Genomic DNA, 24,516 nt, shown 5'->3' on the forward strand with positions numbered 1-24,516 from the left:
TTGTGTATATTTGAATACACACACACACACACACACATACATGTAAATGTAAGAAACATTTGCATGTATATACTGTATATATAGATATCATTAATATTATATAAAAAAAATATATATATATATAAAATAGTTGAATTCTTTAATATATACATGCATGTGTGTATTTATGATTACACACAGCACACACACACGCAGATTATGTTAACACAAATTTTTATTTGGGATGCGATTAATCACGATTAATCCCTTGACAGCACTCATCAATGCTTTTAAAGATGCTCAAATAAAAAGCTAATTAAAATGACAAACATATTCAAGTTTAATGTTTGTTTTAGGGTATAAGGGATTGATTTATGCGATATAAAATGACCCTTCTTTTGTCTTTTATAACTAAACTGGAAATATGATTAAAATATATATGTATTTGAATGGACAACAAAATAAATTAGTAATATTTACTATTAAATATTTAATTTATTATTTTAATATATTTTTCTAATATTACAAATGAAAAAATGACAAAAGTATTTTATTTCAAATGACTGATTAAGAAAAATATTTTTTTCAGTCATCAAATACTCAAATTGTGTTAATTGCTTTAATCAAACGGTCTATTTCAAATAAACATTATGAGGTCAAAATAAGATCTATCATACAATGCATTTACAAAATAGATGTGAATTTCAATTTCATACACTGTGGAAAAAAATGTTGGTTTAACTTAAAAAAAAGTTAACCTGGTTGCCTTAAAATTTAGAGTTTATTCAAATAAAAAATTTGAGTTGATACAATGAAAGACATTTGTTTAATAAATAGAAACTCAAAATATTATTGTATCTGAACCACATAAAAAAAAATGATAAATCATGAAAATAGCACTATTTTGCATATTTCACACAATTACCTAGCCTGACAAGCCAGACCCACATCAAGATGTTTGGTCTGGAAACTCACCATTGACGGCTCAATCCGAGGGGCGGATAAACGGTCGTCTTTCAAACTCCCTCTGCACGCGATAGGATAGCGCTACAACCAACCAGAGCAATGAAGGTGAAGCAGAGCTCGGTGACTGATTAAACATTCGCCGTATCCGGTCGGCTAAACTCTAAACACATCTTCCCTTCTTAGGAATGACTTCAGTGCCGCTCTTTGTTCTTTTCTCAGAGAAAAGCTTAACTCCAAGTCTTCCAGAATCGCAGTCAAAGCTGATTCGAAAGACCGCTGTTCGCCAGTTTCTGTGTTTACTAGAAGCACGCAAACGCAACTCGGCCGTCGTCATTATGGCCCCGCCCACGACTCTATACACGATGTGATTGGCCCGTCCAGATTGTGAGGAATACAGTTCAGAAGGGTATTGAGAGTTCCTAGACGACACTCGCGGGCAGATTAGATTTGCTGCAGCTAGGGTGCGTCTAGATTTCTAGGTTAACAATTACCCAATATGCTTACAAAATCTTTAAATAATATTTTAATAAAGGTTGTCGAATCTCAAAAAATTTTCATTGGATTAACTCACATTTTTCATTTCAATGAACTCAAAATTAAGGCAACCAGGCAACTTTTTTCTAAATAATTTTTTACAGTGACCAACTTTAATGCTAATGCAAATGGTTAACGTCTAATGTGTTATTTTAGGACTTTATGCGATTTGTTGATTATATTAAACGCATTACAGGGTAGGGTGTTTTATACGCATAGAAAGATGTGTGTATTATCTTACAAAAAAAGTGAATTTGAGTATTTGAAGCATAAAAAAGGAGAATGATGAAATGAGTTTGAACCCTTCAAAAACACACACAGACTCATCAGAGCAATCTAGAAGGGTTGAGATCTGGATCTTTCCAGTCTCACTCAAACTCTGCTGACCTTTGACCCCCAGTCGCTAGGATCATGCCCCTATGAGGGTGGCTGTGGGTTGAGTGGCGACAGGACCGCGCTAGAGCTGTGCCGTCCTAAACACTTCCATATGAGCGTTCATCCTACACCATGGGAAAAAGTAGCTTGGGTCAAAAAGTCCATCTAAACATTGTAAAATGTCTCTTTATATTATTAGTAGGTCTTGCTAAGCAAAGCGTCACGGTTACCGGTGCTTATATAGTTAATTCCAAACCCCTAACCCTAAACTGCATGATCTTTCCCACACGGACACATACTTCCCCCCCCACAAATGTTTCCATATTATCTCCTGCATGTGATTGAAGACAACCCTGTTCCCTCCAGCCCTGGTTTATCACTCATCATTGGTTAAAATCTCATCATCAGGCAATCTGTGCAGCCACCTTTAAAAAATGCCATATTATATTACATGAAAAAGTCTCCTGAGGGGGACGCAACCCCACCAGGATTGAACAATGGCGTCCCCTCTCCTGAGCCGAGGATTCAAGTACAAACATTCCTGCGTACAAAGGGAGCAAAGCTGGGATGGGAATGAGGTGGGGGAGAGGGGTAATGCAGGTGAGGCGACAAGTCTGAACAAAACCAGCACAGGAACCAGTTTAGGAGTGACAGCAGCACTTTTAACCCCATGTAAAGCCTACTGTATCAGATTTGATAGCAAAATAGGGCCTTGAAATGATCAACACGAGCAAAACTTTGCTGAAAACCCGTTGCACACAATCTAAAACATAATAATAATAATATTTCAAGGCGCCTTTCAGGACACTCAAGGACACCGTACAGACAAGATATAAAATAAACAAGATATAACACATAAAGCAAACAAAACACAACTAACACGTCAATCAATCAATCATATCATTAAAGCTAATCTGAACAGATGTGTTTTTTAGGGGTGTCAACAATAATCGATTCGGCGATGCATCGCGATGCGGGGCATGAACGATTCAGCATCGATGCGGCAAAGTGCCATAATCGATTATGTCACTGTTTATTTTCTGGCGGACGTTAAGTTATGAAGTTTCAAATACTTCCGGTTCCGGGAGAATAACAACAACAACAAGGAAGATGGCTGAGGCGGAGGGAGATGACCGCGATAGACGGGTTATTAAAAACGCGCTAACGACCCGAGGTGTGTAGGATTGTACGTATATATTTTTTGCACAATGATAAATTAATCTATAATGACGAAATACGGCGCAATTCACCTTTATTCCACAAGGTGGCAATGTCTGATACCCAATGATGAAGTGACGTTTCCCTCATAGTTACCTCTGACAGAAAACGAAACAATATAATCTGCAAAACTTGAAATGGCTCAGTGATTTACTTCAGAGAGCAAGTACTAAACACAATCATATGTTAGTGTCACTGTCTCTTGATGATGGATGTGGTCAAGAAGCTGTCAGTTAAAAAATATGATTTTGAAGACATTGAAAATGAGTTTGGAGAATATGCTGGAGATGGCGAATATGAGGCAGATGCTGAATATACTGGTAAACGAGCTCTGACGAGGACAGATGATGATGGTATTAAACATCTGCTCAAACTGAATCCTTCCAAGCTCCAAAAGGTAACGAAATAGGTTTTATTTTATTCTTCTGTAGCTGTTACTCTAAAATCAGGAGTTTTATATATTATCACGACAGGTAGAGGTCTATCCATGTTAAATATAGATCTGGGTCGCTAACGACCTGAATATGTAAGAATGTTTGGTGAAACAGTCATGCATTTAAGGGTTAATTGCATTTTATTTAATTACATTTTATTTTATTTAATAACTTTTATGTCAAAGATACAGGAGACGCATAGCAGCCAATACAATCTGTTGTTTAATATCTGCTTGTATTGGCTCATGACTGATGAAAAATTTGCTTTGTGTGCAGTAGAATTTTGATGCATCACAATGCATCTCAGAATCGAATTGAATCGAATCGTTACCTGGTGAATCGTAATCGAAACGAATCGTGAAGGCAGTGCCAATACACACCCCTAGTGTTTTTATCTTGGGAAATTGAATCCAACAGTCGAATGTGTAATGGTAAAGTGTAATTGGTAACCACCAAGAGAGCTCATCTTGAAATGTGGAACAGACGATAGCTCTGCCAGATGATCTCAGAGAGCGAACAGGAGTATACAGATGAAGAAGGTCTGAAAGATAATCAGGTGCCAAATTATTTAGAGCTTTAAATGTAAGGAGGATTATAATTTTGTAATGTATGCAGTAACGGACAGGAAGCCAGTGCAACTGAAAACGAATAGGAGTGATATGATCAGAGATACGTGAGTGGGTAACAATCCTGGCTGCTGCTTCACATGCTTCGTCCTTTTTAGCAAGTATCAGGCCTTTTGGTATCGACTGATTTGCATGTCGATGTGACGGTTATGGCATTTGCATAGTGGCAGAAAAACTGATAACAAGTGGAGGAAAAGGGGTCAAATCCACACGGAATAAGAGAAAATATGAATAATATCTATACCAGATTGCATTTTTTTGCTCAGTAAAACTGGTGTGGTGAGCTCCATATCCTTACTACACTCCAAAAAATAACATTTTGGTTGGAATTTATTGAGAAATTGAAATCTTGAGATGTACTATCCTTTTGTTTTGGTCACTGTTTTTAAAAAAAATATTATTTATTTACTTGTTAAAACATGCATAATTGAAAACCATGTGTGAACCAGAAATGTCCATCAACAAATCCCAGAAATTGTTTTTATGTGTAAAGAAATGAAATATCTCTTCGATATCTCTCACTTGTTTCTTCTAGACTGCGAAGAGACTGAATAGAGCAAATTTAGAAATATTTGTTAAAGAGAAAACATGATCAAGAAACCACCGTAACTCAAACATTTCTCATGAAGTTCTCAGATATCTTCACATCCACATTCATTTCATAGCTCTGTACTTTTAACAACAAGCGTTTAGTTTATCTATTTTTTCATTTCTCTGTGCGCATTTTAATAGACACATCAGAGAGAAAGTTGAGCTCTGAACGAGTAACCTCAGACAAACAAACAACACACGCAGTGGCACATGTTCTCCCAGCACAACTCCCTGTGTTTCTTCAATCTGCTTGACAAAAGGCTGGATTATTAGGCAAACTGGTTAGCTGGCCAGCTTTTGTTGACTGGCAACATCCAACAGACTCTTTTGTGTGTTTCCATAGCTTTTCTTGGTATGCTTTGATGAGGTTCCCCTTTTGTAAAAATCCATACAACCTTACAAGTCATTCTCACAGGAGCAGAGGGACTGAACTGAAATCAGTAAACCAGAAGGAAATCAAAGGAGATTTAGACTTACATGCAAGTGTTACAGAGTGATAGATGACTTATGCCATGACATTTAACACCTGGGCTAATACGGAGTGTCTGTGACGTGTTTGGAAACACAAGGTATGCCTCGCTGGAATGCCCTTTAGGGCGTCTGTCTCACCCTGACAGGAACAGTCACCTGACCAGCCCATGTGCGTCGAGCTATAGGGAAAATAAACACGGCGACCCTTTTGGAATAATTCAGGTGAACATCTATTTATGCGAATAGTTATTTTCCTTCGCCCTTGTGCTTTCTGTTTGTCTACGAGATCGCGCATATCTGAGTTGGTGACACTATACCACCATAAACAGTGAATATTTACAATGTAAAAAAAAAAAGAAGAAAACGTTTCCAATAGAAAATTTTTTAGTGACTGATCACATCTAAATTTTTCAGTTGGCCAAATTGAATTTCTGTGAGTTGATGAAATTTTATTCACAGAAATTCAATTTGGCCAACTTAAAATGTTTTGATGTGATCAGTCACTAGAAAATTTTCAATTAGGGACCTGATTTTTTTTTTTACAGTGTAGATTATTACTTGACTGTAGTTTAATTTAAACTTGATAAGTAATATCTATCTATCTATCTATCTATCTATCTATCTATCTATCTATCTATCTATCTATCTATCTATCTATCTATCTATCTATCTATCTATCTATCTATCTATCTATCTATCTATCTATCTATCTATCTACCTATCTATCTATCTATCTATCTATCTATCTATCTATCTATCTATCTGTCTGTCTGTCTGTCTGTCTGTCTGTCTGTCTGTCTGTCTATCTATCTGTCTATCTATCTATCTATCTATCTATCTATCTATCTATCTATCTATCTATCTATCTATCTATCTATCTATCTATCTATCTATCTATCTATCTATCTATCTATCTCTTTCACTCAGATTACTTATGAATTGGAAAAAATGCAACGCCCCAAATTGGCTGAAAAATGCAGCTTTTTATCATGATTAGAACACGTTTAGAAACAAAATTTAGCTTATATTTGTTGTTAGATAGATTTCATTGATGATTTCAAATCTGAAAATCCAAAAGTAGAAAAATTCAGAAAAAATCTATTCGGCCAACTGAAAAATTTAGATGTGATCAGTCAATTTTCAATTGGAGACCTGAATTTATTTTTTTTTTTTACAGTGTACTCTTTCTCCCACTATCTCTGCTCAAAGAAACATGTTGTCTGATGATTTTATCAGTAAAATCTCTCTCTCTCTCTCTCTCTCTCTCTCTCTCTCTCTCTCTCTCTCTCTCTCTCTCTCTCTCTCTCTCTCTCTCTCTCTCAATCTCTCTCTCTCTCTCTCTCTCTCAATCTCTCTCTCTCTCTCTCTCTCTCTCTCTCAGTAATAACTGCATTAGTCTATCAGTGTCTGAAGCCTCCGTTAAAGCTCTAAAATTACTTTTTGGCATTAGCACTGGGTTTAGATGTGCAGGAAATTAGTCCTACACACAAATGTGTTTTAAAGACAAAACCTGATAAATGTCTTGCAATACGTCATCTGAACCATGTTTGAGGTGTGGTAGCCGTAGTATACGTGGAATAATTGACTCCGGGCCATTGGATTATTGAAAAATAATGCACACGTGCGGTGTAACAGCCGGCCACTTTACCACCTTGGCTCGGCTGTGCATTATTTTTTCTAATAATTCAAAGACCCGGAGTCAATTATTCCTTAGTGATCTGACTTCACTGACACTATTAGATGAGAACTGAACTAAATGATGACATCATTGCTTTTCTGCAGAACCGCTTTATATGAAATGTTTAATAATTGATGATCTTTACAATGGAACTGAACTTCAGCTGAACAATAACAATACTTTCTGTTAGTGGAGCTGTACCGTGGAAATCAACTCTTTTTGTGTCAATAAACCATTATCACTGTAACCTTACTCATTTGAAAAAATCTGTAGCTATTGTATAATAAAGGTGGCTTGACAAACAGAGGTTTGAATGGTTGAATCTTAAATTATTATTAGCTACCTCCACATCCAAATTGAGGCCCAAATCCTGTCCGTTCAAAATAGCAGGATGACCTAAAACAGAGGAAATGCTCAATTTATTGTTACAAGACCCAGACGAAAATTAAAATCAAGACTCAAACACTACAATAAAAGAGCATATAGAAACAGGATCGGTTCATGTGATGTTCTGCATTTGTGTGATGATTGAAATTTCTTTATGTGATTAAGTGAGGTCTCCATTAACTATTTTGTGACAAAAAAGCAGAGTAAATCCATGAGCAAAAAGCAGCTACTGATGGACATTTTTACATATAAATACGCACGTCGTTGTTGATATCTGAAATCACTGTATGCTCTTGGCTCACAACATAAAGTTTAAAGCTATTTAGTTTACCATTTTAAAACAAGCAGAACCTCTATATGTGCAATAAATGAATGGTCCAGTGTTTCCCTCTAGTGTCCATTACAGGAACATGGTTCAAATTACGTCAGGAAATTACGAAATGTTTTTGAGGATTACACAACCATGAAATAGGTGTTAAATGTTTGGACTCTTCCTTACATGTACCTGTTAGTAAATAAGGCCAAAGAGATTTCTTTAAGGCTTATTCATCGGTATTACCCTGTCAAAACTTTCATGGAGTTATATTTTAAATAAAGTATTAGTGGAGAGTGGGGACGGTTACAACATTGCTAACTCCCTTCAATCAGGAATGAGCTGGAGTGTGATACTCATACTAGATGATCATATGGCCCTCTATTCTCCTGAAGAAAGAAGACACGTGACCATTCCTTCTGCAAAAATACTCTTTTAATTATTATTTTTTTATGCTCATGTTTTTGTCATACTGTCTAAACTGTTAGAAGAATTATAAAGTTATATCATTTTAATTAGTGTAAAAGACATAGCTACCATAAGATGACCAGATTTCTGAAACGGAAACATTTTCAGACAATGGGACATTTCCTATTTGAGTGGTCAAAATATCACTAAAAATCTCATTTGTTATTATCTATTCATTATAAAACGGGGATAATATATATGTAATTTTTTTTTGGGTGTTGTGGGTTCCCTATAAATAAATATAAAAAAACAGAAACAATAAAAACATTTAATAGTAGGCAACCATTACCACACGCCGTTCAAAACAATATTATAACTTGACTTAAAAATACATAACGAAAATAAAACAACATAAATATGATGTGAATAAAACTATTTAACAAATATAATTGTGTATAGCTACTTTAATTTTCACAAATTTATACTGTTAGCCTACTTTTTTTTAGGCCTAAGGTTTTGTTACGTTTGTACTATAAAATAACTTTTAACTGGTCTTGTTATTTTGTAAAGCATTTGTTAAGTGTTAATACATTAAGTAGCCTATGTGTATTTTTCACATGTTTTTGTTGCTAGTGTAAGTTAATTGTTTAGGTTTTTTAGATCATGTGTGATAGTTGTGACTGCGGAATTTAAGGGGATTAAACAATCCCGCACTCTGTCGAGGCTCTGTTATAAAGTACATGCAAACAGTATTACTTTAATTTAACATGAATGGTTATGTCACTACCTTGAAAAGCGATAATGATGTTTATTTGACGATAATGGCGCTCTGCTCTCAAGTTCTTCATGAAGTAGCGCGCGCGACCAAGTATATTAGCAGCGCCATCGGCTGGTGAAAACAATCACTACACGAACCGATTGCTCCAATAACTAGCTGTTGATTGGGCGTTTTTTGTTGTTGTTGCAAATTATCTGCGAGTTGTTTTGAACGGGCTGATATAACGGGGACATCACATTTACCGAGACAGCTCCAGTCGGTGACAAAGAACCAAAAACGGGGACGTCTGGTCATAGCAATTGTTGAATCATGTCATTAGGGACAGTTGCAACAGCAAGCTGTGTAAGTTACTCTAGAAAGTAGGCTAATTAATTAGAACTAATTAGTAATTACACCTTTCTATAGCCAGCAGGTATACCCCCCTTAAGTAAATATTGTCAGACTAGGCCACAATGTGAGATTATTATTTGTTTCCTTTCCCTTTTATTCTTTATAGGCCTACAGTTAATTTAACTTGGTGTAGTCTGTGTACAAACAAAGAAATTGCAATATGATGTTAAAGGAATTATTTTTTATTACGTTTTAATGAATGTTGCAACCGTCCCCTCTAGGTTCAGTTTCAACATCTGACTGTCTATTCCAGAATAAATTGTATGTATATTATCATGTACACGTTACAGTGGTGTGTGGGTGCAGCTGACAGGTTTAGGCTAAATGTATTATAATTTTCTCTGAAAAAGTGAAGAAAATGCAAAAAGTGTTGCAACCATCCACACATAAATGTAAATTGTACTTTTTGTGATTCACAACCAGACTATATCTTACATCTTTGTTTGTGGCATTGTAACAAGAAAACTGTTAAGACATTTGCCAGGTTATTAAAGACGTTGAGCTTCATTTCAAGGATGTTTTGTTTATTATTCTTTTCATTTGAAAAACAATATGAATTTTTTTTTCTTCGCAACTTCATTTTGCTTGCAAAATATATATATACATTTTTTTTTACAGAAATGTACTATTTTGAAAGTTACCCCCAACTTTTCGCACTTTCCAGAAGATCTATAGTAAATGATATACCTCCAGTAACAAAAAGGCTACTAAAACTGAATGAATGCTCTTTTATTCGCATGTAATCTGTTTAACTGATTTTTCTTCATTTAGTTGTTTTTAAAACTCTGAAATCAAATGTGATGTAATGCTGAACCCATTGAATTTATTTGGCCTAATGATTCTTCACTTTTGTATTCTGTAAGTAAATGTTTAATCATTTTTCTAACTGATTGAGATGCTGTTGTTTTTTTCCCTCCCCTTTCCCTTTGTTATTGTATTTCAGTGCAGTGCTGTTTATTTCCTTGTAATAAAAGAGCTCTAGTTAAACACTGGATTGGCTGGTCGTTCCTTTCCAGTTTACTGGAGATTCAGAACAAATGTGTCGTTTTAAAGAAGAAGCTCTCTTTATGTAGTAAAAATAAAAGCTGCATGATTTTTGCATAATGAAGCTACCATTGTTATAATGCATGATGTTCTTTTTATGCTTACATTTTATTCATGTGAATTACTTTAAAATTCAAGCCATGTATGAGTGAAGGCAGCAAAGTAGTGCTTATTTGGACAAATTCAACTAGCAATTTATTACTTAAAAAACATACAGCAAAACTGATTATTCCTGGCCTACATCTCAGTAACTCAGTAACAAAATAAGATGCAAAATCAACACACCCAAGACAACAAACGTCACAAACAATCCCCAAAATGCCGTTTTATTGAGAATCAAGATGACATCACATCCTTGGTCATGGTGAAGAGATTACTTGGCATTGTGGAAGTTTGCATATATCAGTGAAATCAAACCTGCAGTCTCTGGGAGAGACCTTTGGCAATTTTAACTGTAAACCAAACATAACAGTTATCAAGAAAAATCAAACGAAAACGAAAGGAAAGAGCAGTAAAAATCACAGAACGAGTCATGCTCCCATGATTCTTAGTCAGCACGTGTTTTCCGGATGCTCTGGAGAAAGAACATCATAAATCCTCAATACAAGCAGAGCTACTTTTAGATAACATCTTCATTATTACCTTTTATTAATCTTTTTAAATAAATCATTTTTTTCCCCCCTTAAAAGTACCCATTATCCATCTTTAATAACGCTTCGTTAAATTACATTTTTTCAGGTGTACATCATCTCGGCCATGTGTGACATCTTCTTGGGGATGTAAAGGTAATATTCCATGTATCCGGAAAGGTCCTCTATTGTGATGTCATCCACGTAGGCGCGAGCCTGTTCGGAACAGGAACGAGGGGAGCTGGAAGTCCCGTTATTACTCCCAACGGAAGTTCTGCTGTTGGGCGAACTGGGCAGCTTTCGCTCACATTCGGAGATCACATCTCGAAGGCCGGTGAATGAGTAAACCTCGACCCCCTGCCAACCGGGACACTGGCATTCTGGCTGCCCACACGGGCACTGACCAGCTTCCTGCAACTTGGACAGAGTTTGAAAGTCAGACGGAACAGCATTACCTTCGGCCGCCTCCTGAGATCCTAAAGCGGGCCTGTTTTCTGGAGCGCTCTCGTCATCCGAGGGCAATCTGGGACTGAGGGGCGATTCCTGACCCTTGGGATAAGGGAGATGAGTTTCATACCCAACGACACCGAATACAGTGGAGGACGGAGCAGAGAACGCGACTTCTTTCTTGACGTCGTCGGGCTCCGGCGGGGTCTTGTGTTTCAGGTGTCCAGGAGGGGGAGACATTTTGCTGCAGTAGGTAAACTTCGGAGGATGAAGGATGGGAGATTTTGATCGTCGTCGTCGCTGGCTTCTCACGACTCCTCTTGATGACTTTCTTGTGCATCTATAGTAGAGAACAAAGGTGAAAACATATGCAAGCGATATATGTACGTATATAAGCTGTGCTGTATCGTGAATAAATCATGGCTGAAGGGTGTTGATAGGCACAACACAATGCATTTATAAAACGGTTACCACACATTACAAATTTTAAAGGCAAAAAATATGTATCAATGCAAGTAAAATCACTAAAAGCCTTCCTTCTGCTGGAAAAAAAAAGTGTCCATGACCGTAAACAGCAATTAAAGTTCCATTATTACAATAGATTTTAAAAAGGACTGAAACTTGTGAACACAGAACAAGACGCAACTGGTATGCTTTGACTAGCGCCCATTAACTGTTAAAAAGACAAGATATCACAGTGGACATTTTTTTATTATGAACAGGGGGAACTGATCTGACTGACCTGAAGGAAAATACTATATCTAAATGCAGGTCATTAACTAACTAGCTAACTGGCTCCCACACTTACTCACACTCATACGCATGTAAACACCAAATTTTATTTTGGATGCAATCCATTTTTCCTCCAGTACTAATTAATATATTATATATCCACACTTGTATATTTGTGCTGTTATTGTTTTAACCCTATAAAGCCTACTGTATCATATTCATTTGAGCAACTAAAAGGCCTTGGGTGTGTGGGTGAGTTCACACGGTTCAGTTCACTTGGTTCGGACAGAAAAACAACAACATTTAGTCCTGGTCCGTTAAGAGCTCACACTGGCATTTTAACACCAAACCTAAAGGCACAGGGATATGTTCACAACCTGATTGTTCTGCTTTTATTATGTATATTTCACGTCTGAACTTCCCGAACATCCAAACCAATGCAGTGTTTTGCGCTCGCTGCGTGTGCATAGCTACATATGATGGTGCTCTGACCAGCTGAGAACTCGTGAAGAGATTATAAAATGTGTAATGGAGTTAAAACAGCGTCAGGAATCCCTCCGTCACACACACACGTTTGTTTCACTATATTAGTGAGGACATTACATATACTTATATTTTCTATCCCCGAACCCAACCCTAAACCTACCCATCCCAGAAACATGTGCAAAACTATAGATTTAAATAAAAACATGTTTAGGCCAATTTATACGCCTTTTTTTAACTAGTGAGGACCAGTCAAATGTCCTCACTAGGGAGTTGTTTTCATATTTTACTATATAAGTGAGGACATTTGTGCCCTCACAAGTATTGCCAAACAAGGAACACACACACACACACACACACACACACACACACACACACACACACACACACAGTTTCCATGTTTTATGGGGACTTTCCATAGGCATAATGGATTTTATACCATACAAACCGTATTTTCTATCCCCCTACACTGCCCCTGCTCTCTAAACCTACCCAACACAGGAAACATTCTGCATTTTTACTTTCTCAAAAAAACTCATCCTGTATGATTTATAAGCATTTTGAAAAGTGAGGACATGGCCAATGTCCTCATATTTCACCCTCTCCTTGTAATACCCATGTCATTATACACGTGTCCTCATATGTCACAAAAACATGCCCACACACACACAGAGTTGCTGCGAGGAGACGCGGTTCTGATGCCTGAACCGAACTGTGATGGGCAACATCACGACTATGATGAGGGGAACCATGTATGCTGGAGCATTCTGGCCTTATAGGGTCTCATCTTGTGATGTAATGTCCGGTTTTTGGTTTCTTTACATGTCTTTGGTCCATGCTGTGCTAATATATCAGGCAAAACACACGAGCTCATTTGAAAGCAAAGCGAGACCCATCTTTTCAGCGTCTCAGTCCACTTGTTTGGTTCAGAGGGCAGCGTTCACACTTATTCAAATGAACCGCACTAACAATCACACCAGGGTTCGTTTTAATCCAACCAAACAATGCCAGGTGTGAACACATCCTTAGTATAATTGTAAAAATATCCCATTTCAGGTCATATATATATATATATCAGAATTGCATCTTACCATTTGACTATATAAATAACATGCACCAAATTGCATTTGTATGTTAATTTTTTTATCTTCCTTGAACATGAGCTCCATATTCTCACTATTTCATACTATATGAGACATACAAATGCCTAAAGAATCAATGGTACATGACATAAGCAAACCTTTTCCCTAACATTAAAAAATATATATACATCATCTGAAGGTTCAATAAAAAAATCTGACTATTTCATACATGAGGATTTTCAGGATTAACTAGGTAATCTTAAAGTGATCCCTACCCAAGCCAGTTATCTTTCGAGGAGGTCATCTTGGGTTTGGCTCCCTCCGGACTGCCTCGAACGACCAATCTGGAAGCCAAAGACTCAGAGACGCGGACTGTGTTTGTGGAACTGGAAAGAAATACATGCAATTACCCGGAGAGTACAAAAACCCTCTTTGCCAAAATAGTGAGTATCCATTTCACTTAAGCCGAAACAATTATAAAGACCAACAAACCTTTCAGCATCCACACGCAGTTTCTTAAAAGCAGTCTGTAGTGTCTCCTCCTCACACTCCTTTTCAACTTTCTCCACAGCAGCCATAATGTTAGACAGCCTTAAAACTGAAACCATAGAGAATAATACAAGTGAGCAGTTATGACAAACCCAAACATTTATAGAACGTTACTAACTATAGATCTCAATAACTTTTACACCCTATTTTAACACACTGTTACTTTTAACCATTAACAAAGGTTTCAAATAAGCAGAAGAAAGCCTGCAGTGGCTGAAACTTTCAAAACAACATAAAACCAGTTATAAGGCTGCCAAAAATCCTTAGGATATTAAGTAAAGACCATGTTTCATGAAGATATTTGGTAAATTTCCTACAGTAAAAGTATAAAAAATGTACATTAGCAGTAATATGCATTGTTAAGGACTTCATTTGGACAACTTTAAAAGGAGATGTTCTTAATGTTTAGATTTTTTTTGCACCCTCAGATTCCAGATTTTCAAAATATTGTCCTATCCTAACAAATCATCAATGGAAAGATTATTTATTCAGCTTTCAGATTATGTATAAATCTACATTTTTTTTAAAATGACCCTTATGAATGGGTTTGTGGCCCTGGGTCACATATTGTTATTTTCCCGAAATAAATTATACAGGTTATATAAAACTGTATTATAACATATTAACTTAATCAAAATAATTTTCAAATACAAACCAACATCTAAATGTCGTATATTTATCACACTGCAGTGCAGTAGTTGACAAGGTGTGTCTCTCTCATGTTATGAAACGCTGATCACATCAAAATTCGCATAATGAAGCTTAGCTTAGCATCGAGTCCAACAAGGACAACGTTACATTTCGTCAACTTTGCTTGACCAAAATACATCAACAAACATAATGAACCATCAGATAAATATACTCACGGCCAAAGGACCCAACCCCGTGCAAAGCCTAGACATATAGGAGCTTGATTCTCCTGTTATGAGTCTGTGTGCTGACAAAGCTAACAAGCTAACGACGTTAGCCAGTCAGCGAGCAGAAACGATATCTGTGAGAAAACTCGCTTTAAATAACCCGATAACAACCTGTCGTCGGGCATAACGTGAGCTAGATACTACGTAAATGTAGTAGCTACTCTCAACTATTGAAAGTAATCAAAACGTACACAATATTCTAGATTATTCTCCCACTTGTCTCTTGTTTACACTCGATCACTCAGGAGTGACTCTGCAACAACGCAGATCTCGATGACGTAGAGCACATACGCATAAACGTCAGCAGATTACGAAAATGCTCATAGAAGCTTCTCGTGTTGCTAATAAATCTATTTATTTTACTACTTTATTTTTTTTATTTTTTTACATAAGTGCACATTTTTGTCTGTAAAGTCCCTATTTATTTTTCGTTGTTAACGATCCAACCCATCCGGTATCAGTCATATTCGTGATTCGCATACTGAATTTGGCAACAAAAAATTACGTCGGATGCCCTTCCTGACACACCCCTCTGTATTTATCCGGGCTTGGGACCGGATCAAAAGGTACACTGGCGTGTGACCTCGTGTGGGTAGATTAAAGTCCCTATTTATTATATTTTGTAAATATTCGAATTATTAATTGGGTACAATATCTACCAGCAGCAATGCCACATAATATATATTATTAGATTTATAGTATAATTGTATTTTTCCTGGTATTATTATTATTATTATTATTATTATTATAATAGATATACCTGACCATTTTCTACACCGCTAGTGCCATTATTGTGTTTCTGGTGTCCTCTTGCGGTGATCGAGTGAGTTGTCTCGGGCCTCCATGTGCGCTCCTTGCTGTTGAAAACAGGAAGCCTTGAGTTGTAAAGAAGCTAGACACAAAATGTGTCATAAAGCTGGAATTTATAGCATGGCTGCCATTGGAAGAACCACCTGTACTACTGTACAAAAACATAACCAGATGCAAAGCACATTAAAGCCAGATCCCTGGGGAATGGAAAAGGTTTGGTGAGCTCTTGTTTACTCTTTTCCACACATGTGCATGAGTTTATGTTTGGAGAAAGCCATAGGAAGCCCTAAAAGCCAAACGTCTGCCTTTGACTGCTAAATGGCGGATGTGTGCAGGATTTCACATGCAGACCAAGTGTTGTGGCATTAAAAAAAGCATTTTTATCGTCCGCTTTATTCAATCTTTTATTCATCCTCCTATCCTATATGTTGGGGTTTGATCTTGCAAAACACATTATAATGTCTGAAGGGAAGTGAGCCGTGTAATTGTACGGCCAGCATGTTCGAGCGTTTAAATTGCAAAGCTGGCAAATGCCAAGATTTTAGGCCTGGTTTCACAGAGAGGGTTCAGATTAAGCCAGGATCAGGCCTTGGTATTTTAATTAGGACATTAGCTTTTATAAATGTGCCTTAGTAAAACATTACTGGTGTTTATCTTGTGACAAAACAATGGCACTGATATATTTTAAGATGTCAGGGCAATTTGCTTTTAGTTAAAACAACACAAACATTCATTCTAGTCTGGGACTAGATTTAAGCCTTGTCTGTGAAACTGGGGGTTAAAGTACTTTATAAATAAAAGCGCTGTATTTACATTTACATTTATGCATTTGGAAGACGCTTTTATCCAAAGCGACTTACATTGCATTCAAGGTACACATTTTACATTTTTGTCAGTTCTTACACTGCTGTACACACACAACACAACACAGAGTTACTGGACAACATTTGTTGGACCATATCATACATTTGATAAGTGATTTTTTTTAATGACTCGGCCAGTTTTTAAGTTAGCTTGTGGGACTTTCCCATTTACCAGAAAATACACACTGTGTAACAGGATGAAGAGGGAAATGTAGGGAAAATGTAATGTCATTGGTAAAATCTATTATTAATTAAACGTTACTTTATTTATATGTTTATTTATTTATTTGTATCCATTTGTTTGTTTGCCGGTTTACAAAAGTCTGAAACTGCTACTGGATATTTTTTAGTGTTTATATTATTATTTACCTGCTGTTATTTATAATTTTTCTAATTGTTTTGCTTTTTTTTTTTTTTTACCACTGCAGATAAAACATCTTTAATATTTGGTTTTGTTGAGGTTAATCAGTGTTGGGTGTAATCCATTACCAAGTAATCTAATTGCCGTAATTTAATTACTTTACCTTTAAAAAAGTAAAGTGAGAGATTAATCTCTTATTTTTCTTTAATTGAATTACAGTTACTTTTGATGCAATTGCATTAATTACTGTATAGACTAGAACAATTCTATATAGCACAATAGTGATTAAATGTTTAAATGTATGTTTTTAATGTAACCTCCCTTTACTCACTTTGGTCTGTTCAAGAATAATTTATGAAATTGTTTATTTGAAAGCAGTAAAAGTGCAGTTTCATGCCTATCCTTGTATTGTTCCACTGGTCGAGATTGTTATTGTATTAAGAAAGTAATTAATAGGTTATGCAATACTTTTTAGAGAGAGTAATTAGCACAGTAATCTAATTACACTATTGAAGATAGTAGCTAGTAATTATAACTTTTGTTAATATTAGTGCTAGACTTTTAAAAGACCTGGACTGCGTTTCTCAAAAACATAAGCCTTAGTAGATTGTAGAAACATGGGGAAAACTCACCCCTTATACCATTTGATTATATGTTTCCATGTTGAGCCTGCCGTTTATATAATGACCATGTCTATTTAGATTTGGACAGTGTTGCAGTTTCTGTCTGTCGCCTGCAGATGGTGCTGTAGTGCATGTTTGTGCTTGTGTAGAGGAATGTTAAAATAAGGCAAACCTTTGCAATCCGTCATGTGTTGAAAAGATTATCTGTTCTCTACAGTAATCAGGAGTGAGGTTCCTCCCGCTCCAAAAAATTCCTCATCTTATTGAATTTTATCCCACATATCACATTACACTGTTAAACGCAAACAGGAATTCTGGGCTTCACAATTACAGCTGATGGAGGACAGTTAATCCTAGCTTGAAAGATTGAAGGCCAAACAGTAGCACTGAAAGCACAGTGATGGGTAATGATGAAGTGTTTACAGGTTATCTGTTTAGTCATTTCCACTAGGCCAGGCAAAGACACACGCTGCATTGTTCAGACATTGAGGTTCTTCATTCTAGTCCGAACGCTTGTGAAAACAAACGTAAACTTAATAAACCATCATTTCTCAATTTATAGAAATGTCAAAGCATGGTGCATATTACAGGCCTCTATTCATTAACACAATGGCAGCCTTTTCTTCCAGCGCTTTCACTCTGGCGCCCATGTGATGGACTTGCAATGTAGGAGGGATTTTATTTTACACTGCTTTCTTTAAAATCATCAGATTTCAGCTCTCTCGTGAGGTTTTTATGGATGTTGAGGTTGTGCTGAACGTAAAGGCTTTCCTGCCCACATACTGTGGATCTGGGATTGTTGCGCTACTTAAAGACACAGTTTATCCATAAATGTAAATTAAAGGAACACTCCCCTAGAGTTAAACAGTTGAGTGTTACTGTTTTTTAATCCATTCAGCTGATCTCCGGATCTGGCGGGAGAACTTTTAGCATAGCTCATAGCATAGATCACTGAATCTGATTAGACCTTTAGCATCTCACTCAAAAAGGACCAAAGACTTTCATTATTTTTCCTATTTACTTGACACTTCTGTACATCTTGTACTAAGGCAGACGGAAAATGAAAAGTTGTGATTTTCTAGACCGACATGGCTAGGGACCTGCGTAATAATCAAGGAACTTTGCTGTTGTACCATGGGTGCAGCGGGCAGTGATATTACGCAATGCTTGGAAATAGGCTAACTTCTGTCAACATTACCAATGTGTCAATCTGATGTACTTGGTTTACAAAGGGAGCGAGCTGAGGACTATTTTCAGGCGCTGCGTAATATCATTTATTTCCAATGTGCCCTTGCTTAAAGGAAAACTCCGGTGAGTAATGAACCTAGGGGTAATTAACAGATGGTTACCGAGTAGATCGTTCTCTGGGATGCGTTTTCATGAGAATCGAATGTAAAGAGTTTTATCTTTAAAAACAGATTAGCCTATAGCGCTAGTCTATGGGGCACAGCGTTCGTGGTTTGACTTGTCGAGACACGTTTGACTGTCCGTAAACACGTAATGCACTGTGTTTATAAAGTATCTTCTTATTAAACTGTTTGTACACTTACAAAGTTCTCAATGCTTCGGTTTGCATGTAGGGACCCTCATTATGCTACTGTGTTAGTGTGAGGCTATTTTGAGCCTTGTTAGTGTTATTAACTAGCAATTTAATTTTACTTACCCTGTGCCCCATAGACTAACTTTAGCTTTAGCTAATCTGTTTTTAGAGATAAAACTCTTTACATTCGATTTCATGAAAACGCATCCCAGAGAACGATCTACTCGGTAACCATCTGTTAATTACCCCAGTTTCATTGCTCACCGGAGTTGTCCTTTAAGTATGAGGAGCAGTGATGTTTGCTTCAGCGAGCACCACTAATGAAAGGAAATTTAACCTCCAGACACTATTTGTCTGGGTTAGTGTGAGGTTTCTGACTTTTACCTGACTATCGGGATGATTCTCAGTTCCTGCATACCTAAATAAATGATTTATTAAAGAATTTAATTTATAGAATAACTGCTGAGGAAGGTTACAATGAAAACATCAAAGGAAGATAGAGACTCAACTGCCTTAAATGGACAGTTTCAGTGCAAACGCTCTGCACCAGCTGGAACAGTATTCAGTTATATTATTTTTGGCTACTAAGGGGGTAAGGGGAAATAAACATTAAATGAAAGATTACATTTTACAAGCATGTTCTGGGCATAATCACAATTCACTTGTGATTCTTTGTACTTGTGGTTCCAAAGTGAAAAATATTGATGGTCATGCATTTCAGATAACAGGAATGAGAACTCTAGATCCATTCGCGAAAGCTTGAGATACATATTGTGGCCTTCCGCAGTTGATGCAAACGTTGCTTTATGTATTTCTAATTAACCACTTTGTTTATTGATGTGTATTTACTACACACACACACACACACACACACACACACACACACACACACACACACACACACACACACACACACATTTATATACACACACATTCATAACACACATTCATAGCATTTATATACACACACATTCATAAACTTTTGTTAGATGCGAATAATCACGATTAATCGATTTGACAGCAGTATTTATTTCACTATTCTCCATTTTTTTTGTCTTGATGTTGTAATGTTTCTGTGTCCTTTTGTTTGAGCAAAAAGGAAACAATTCATTATTTACTGAAAATCTTTCCCTATGCAATAGCTCTCAAATAAATTAAATCACTGACATCAAATTTAGAGTTATGTGACTTGCTGAACCAAGTTTAAATATTAAACTTGCTCTGTCTTGCTCTGTCTCGATAATAGCAAAACATTTAACTAGTAAAGTTAAATGTTTTGCTATTATCGAGACAGAGCAAGACAGTTTATTTTAATACAAACTATTTGAATGAGCAATAGTGATGCTTGCTTTGTTTGATGGCTATCTGTAGTTTGAATGATGGAGTATTTTCTGCATTTTGTGCTCGTGGACAAAGCAGTTGATGCTGGAATGTCCTCCAACCCTTCAAACAAGTGGCTCCTAAGAGCCCACACACCCACGGCCGCCGCACACGCTCCTGTACATGTGAGTGCACACGCTGGGCTGGGGTGCGAGCAGAAAGGCTTATTGACTCTGAAAGGGAACCTGCTTCCTGAGAGGAAAGAGATTCCCACAGGAATATACATACTGCCGCAAAGAGGAGGAGGTACAAGAGCCAGAGAGATGAGGTTCTGCTCTGGACGTATAGATGTTTCTCCCTTGAAATCTCATTCCGACCCACAGGAAAGGAAAATCACCAATGGCATCTCTAATATCTTGTTTCTTCTAGAGTAGCCCTTAGCAGAATGAATCAGACCAAGTCCAGAAAACCCTTTTCCACTATAAAGATCCTTTGTGCAATGGAAACCATGGATGTCAATGGTTCTGATGGATTCATCAATGCCAATAAAGAACCTTTGTTTGCAAGTGTGATTATCTCATTTATGTTTATTTCTCCACTGGAATTTTCGGAAAAAAAGACTTTGTTGACAGATCTCAAAAGAGCCGCCTCTTGTCAACACCAGGTGTGCTCTTTAACAAAACTTGGATGCTGACAAATATTCTCATTCTGCATGAACAAAGCGGTGTTCTTTACAAAGTTCTGGGCTTTCCGCCCACGTTTTTGATCCACTTGGATTTAAGGCATTCTGACAACATGGAACATTTGTGGGATTGCTGTAGGGAGCGATTCTGTTCCGGATGGCGGAAGGATGCAAGGTCAGCTGGTTCCCCTTCAAGTCAGGCATCATTACAGACGTCCTGCGGAGGAAGAAGGGCTTCCTAGAATGGACCATTTCCAGGTTCCCATACACTCAGAGACTCAGGCCCTGTTTACACCTGGCATTAAGATGCCTTTTGGTGGATTGGATCACAATTAGATGAGGGAGATATTTACACCTGGTGTTTTAATCCGTCTCTTTTGTCCACTTTTAACCACTTCTGTCCTGATTTCTTCAAGGGGAGGGTCTTTTCAGATCTTTGATCTAATGGACAAAATCAGCTCGTGCAATTTTCATATGAACACACTTATGCGATGGGAAAACACACAGAGAGCAGCAGCTTTAGTTTCTGCTCTGACAGACGCAAGACCAGCTTAACACTGTGTGTGTTAGAAATCAGGACTGTGAGAGAACATAGTGTTTGGTACATTTTTCCTCTTTAAACCAAACTACAGTCTTCTTCCGACAAAGTTTAAAGACGTCTGGCTAGCGCTCTTCCTATTGAAGTCAGTCGACGGAGAGTATCGGGTCTATAATGGCTGTTTCAGTGCATTTGACCACATTAGCAAGCAATCCGTTCAAATGAGTTTTCGACTACCTCTGAAAGTGCTCGAAAGTGGACAAGCTCAAAACGTTTTAGACCCCGTTTACACCTGTATTTAGCGTGTTCTACCTGTGATTCGATCGACCAAAAAAGCTAAATCTTAATACCTGGTGTAAACAGGACCTTAGAGAGCCATGTGATGTCAAATAAATGCACTGGATTTAACAAATGTTTAATCGCATCTCTGCTTTACTAAAGAGTAAGCAAGCATTCATTCATTTCATCTACAAGTCTTTAAAGCATGCACTGAAATCACAGCAGGGATGACCTTTTAAGGCTTTCTAATGTCTCCATCTTGTTGGTCTGGCAAATATGCCTCATTCTTAGCTGTTTAGTCATCTAGTCTGTTTGAAAAATCTGGCAAACATCTGGAATCGATCACTACATTTGCCAGGGTGTCATTTCAGACTAAGTATTATGTTGAACTGCATGTGGGTCATACATACCTGTCATGCTAATAATTCAAGATAATAAGGACTGAATGTATCATATTGAGTTGGTCACAGTCAAACGTAGGGCTGGGCGATAAAACGATAACGATAATTATCACGATATAATTTTCCTCGATAAAAACGATAACAACAGGTCGATAAATTCTTGATATAATGCTTACGCGCTATGCGTAATGCTGCGCATGCGTATTGCAGACCGGGCTTCTGGGTGCTGCACGCGGTAATGTTTACAGTCTGTGGCTGACAGGCGTAGAGGATCGGAGGTAAGTGGAGCGATAAAAATGAGCAATAGTGAAGAAAATGCAGCGCTCACGGCCAGCTCAGAGGACACAGATATCGTTGACAAGTTAGTTCGCTCAACTTCAGTGGTTTGGAGATATTTTAGCGATCCCATCCGACATAAAACAGAGCGACGTGCGTGGACTGCTTATCATAGGTTCACGTTCACCACTTGGAATTTAATTATTAAATTATCGTTTTTCTTCAAAGTTCTTCCATATAACATTGAGCCCAACACAGCGGTAAATCTACATTAACTACATTCACACACCGGCTTATTACCTTGTTAGCTGTAGTGGGTGACTTATTTACAACAGGCTAACGTTACCTAACTATAATCACTAAAACATCGGACTTGTACATCGCTATCATAATTGTTTGTCTTTGGTGATGTATTAATGACTCCGCATCGCCTGTATCAAAAGAGAAATAATGTCATCTGGTGTTTAAAAATAATAAAATAGACTAGACAGCCCTTACTGGAGATCCACAAATACTGAACTTTTTTCTCTCCCGACCAGCCCACTGTCGGTGAGGTGTGTTTGTGTGTGTGTGTGTCGGTGAGATGCACAGTGGACCAATCCACTGTGAGGCAAGAGAAGGGGCCTCAAAATGTTTCTTAAAACGCTTTTTTTTTGCCGTTTGCATTTTTAGTGTTTTACTTACACAATTAAATATATATAATGCAATATTGAGCGTTTTTGTTCTATTTCAGCTGCGAAAATCGTTCACAGCAGCAGAACCGCAACGTGTCTCACAGCAACGTGTGTAAATGAACGATTCAGTGTTTGAATGAATCGTTTGAATGAACGACGCAATGACTCGCTCATTAAGACGGCCACCTGCTGCCACCTACTGGTGGTTTAATTTGATCTTTAAACATACTTTCCAACATGTCTTTTTATATTACAAATATAAAATGAACCATGCAGCTTAGCCTATATTTAATAAGATTAAGGGAAAATGCCCTTTATAAAAGGTGAAAATATCACAAATTTCAAATGATTCAATAAAAATAAAAACCACAAATATGCAGATTTAAATATGTCAAAGCTGATTGAACACTGGTGAGAATATTGCTTCAGAATAAATTATATTTACAACACACAAACACAAACACACACACACACTTTTCCGGACAAGCTAATTTTTTACTTGGACAAGCTTGAACGATTTACTTGTTCGGAGGACAAGCACATGAACATGCTTAATGTCAAGCCCTGTATAATGATATATTATTGATATATATAGTGTTGAGTAAAAAAATACTGACCACAGTTAAGATTTTAATAAATAAATCTACCTCAGTTTAAATAAATTGTTCACTTGTTTGGGAAGTGTTTGTCATGTTTTGACAATAAAGGATAGTTTAAAACCACAGCTAACTGTTTGTTTTCTACATATTTCACTCAGGAGCAAAAATATGCCTTTAAACTTTAAAGAAATAAAGATTTTACATATATCGTGATATTTATTGATATCGACTGTTATGCTAAATTATATCGTGATAATTTTTTTGGGCCATATCGCCCTAGCAGGTGCACAGGCATGAGTTATTAATGGCTTTATTTCTGCTTGAGAAAAGTAACTTTTAATAAGCATTAAAGGGTTTGGTTAGTTCACCCAAAACGGAAAATTCTGTCATTAATTCCTCACCCTCATGTCCTTCCAAACCCGTAAGACTTTTGTTCATCTTCAAAACACATCTTCCATCCCTCCAGGGACAGTTACGCAACTACCACTGACGCTTCAAAAAGTTCATAAAGAGATCATA

The 24,516-nt window shown here is 37.0% G+C and overlaps 1 protein-coding gene across 1 annotated transcript; it reads right to left on the minus strand.

Moving 5' to 3' along the window:
• Positions 1–10,492: 10,492 nt before the first annotated feature.
• On the minus strand, positions 10,493–15,303 carry oser1 (oxidative stress responsive serine-rich 1). The gene is made up of 4 exons (XM_067460437.1): positions 14,981–15,303; positions 14,058–14,163; positions 13,841–13,951; positions 10,493–11,608 (listed from the first exon to the last, which is right to left on the minus strand). The coding sequence occupies exons 2-4, from the start codon at positions 14,141–14,143 to the stop codon at positions 10,927–10,929; spliced, it is 879 nt and encodes a 292-aa protein (XP_067316538.1). The 5' UTR covers positions 14,144–14,163; positions 14,981–15,303; the 3' UTR covers positions 10,493–10,926.
• Positions 15,304–24,516: the final 9,213 nt, after the last annotated feature.

This window comes from Pseudorasbora parva, chromosome 12, assembly GCF_024679245.1.
Source record: "Pseudorasbora parva isolate DD20220531a chromosome 12, ASM2467924v1, whole genome shotgun sequence".
Classification (NCBI taxonomy): Eukaryota; Metazoa; Chordata; class Actinopteri; order Cypriniformes; family Gobionidae; genus Pseudorasbora; species Pseudorasbora parva.

Excerpts from the sequence above, each read along its gene's own strand:
- oser1 (XM_067460437.1), bottom strand. The coding sequence starts at position 14,143 with ATGGCTGCTGTGGAGAAAGTTGAAAAGGAGTGTGAGGAGGAGACACTA. Across the intron at positions 13,952-14,057 it reads CTGCGTGTGGATGCTGAAAG|TTCCACAAACACAGTCCGCG; the intron begins GTTTGTTGGTCT and ends ATTTCTTTCCAG. Across the intron at positions 11,609-13,840 it reads TCGAAAGATAACTGGCTTGG|ATGCACAAGAAAGTCATCAA; the intron begins GTAGGGATCACT and ends TCTCTACTATAG.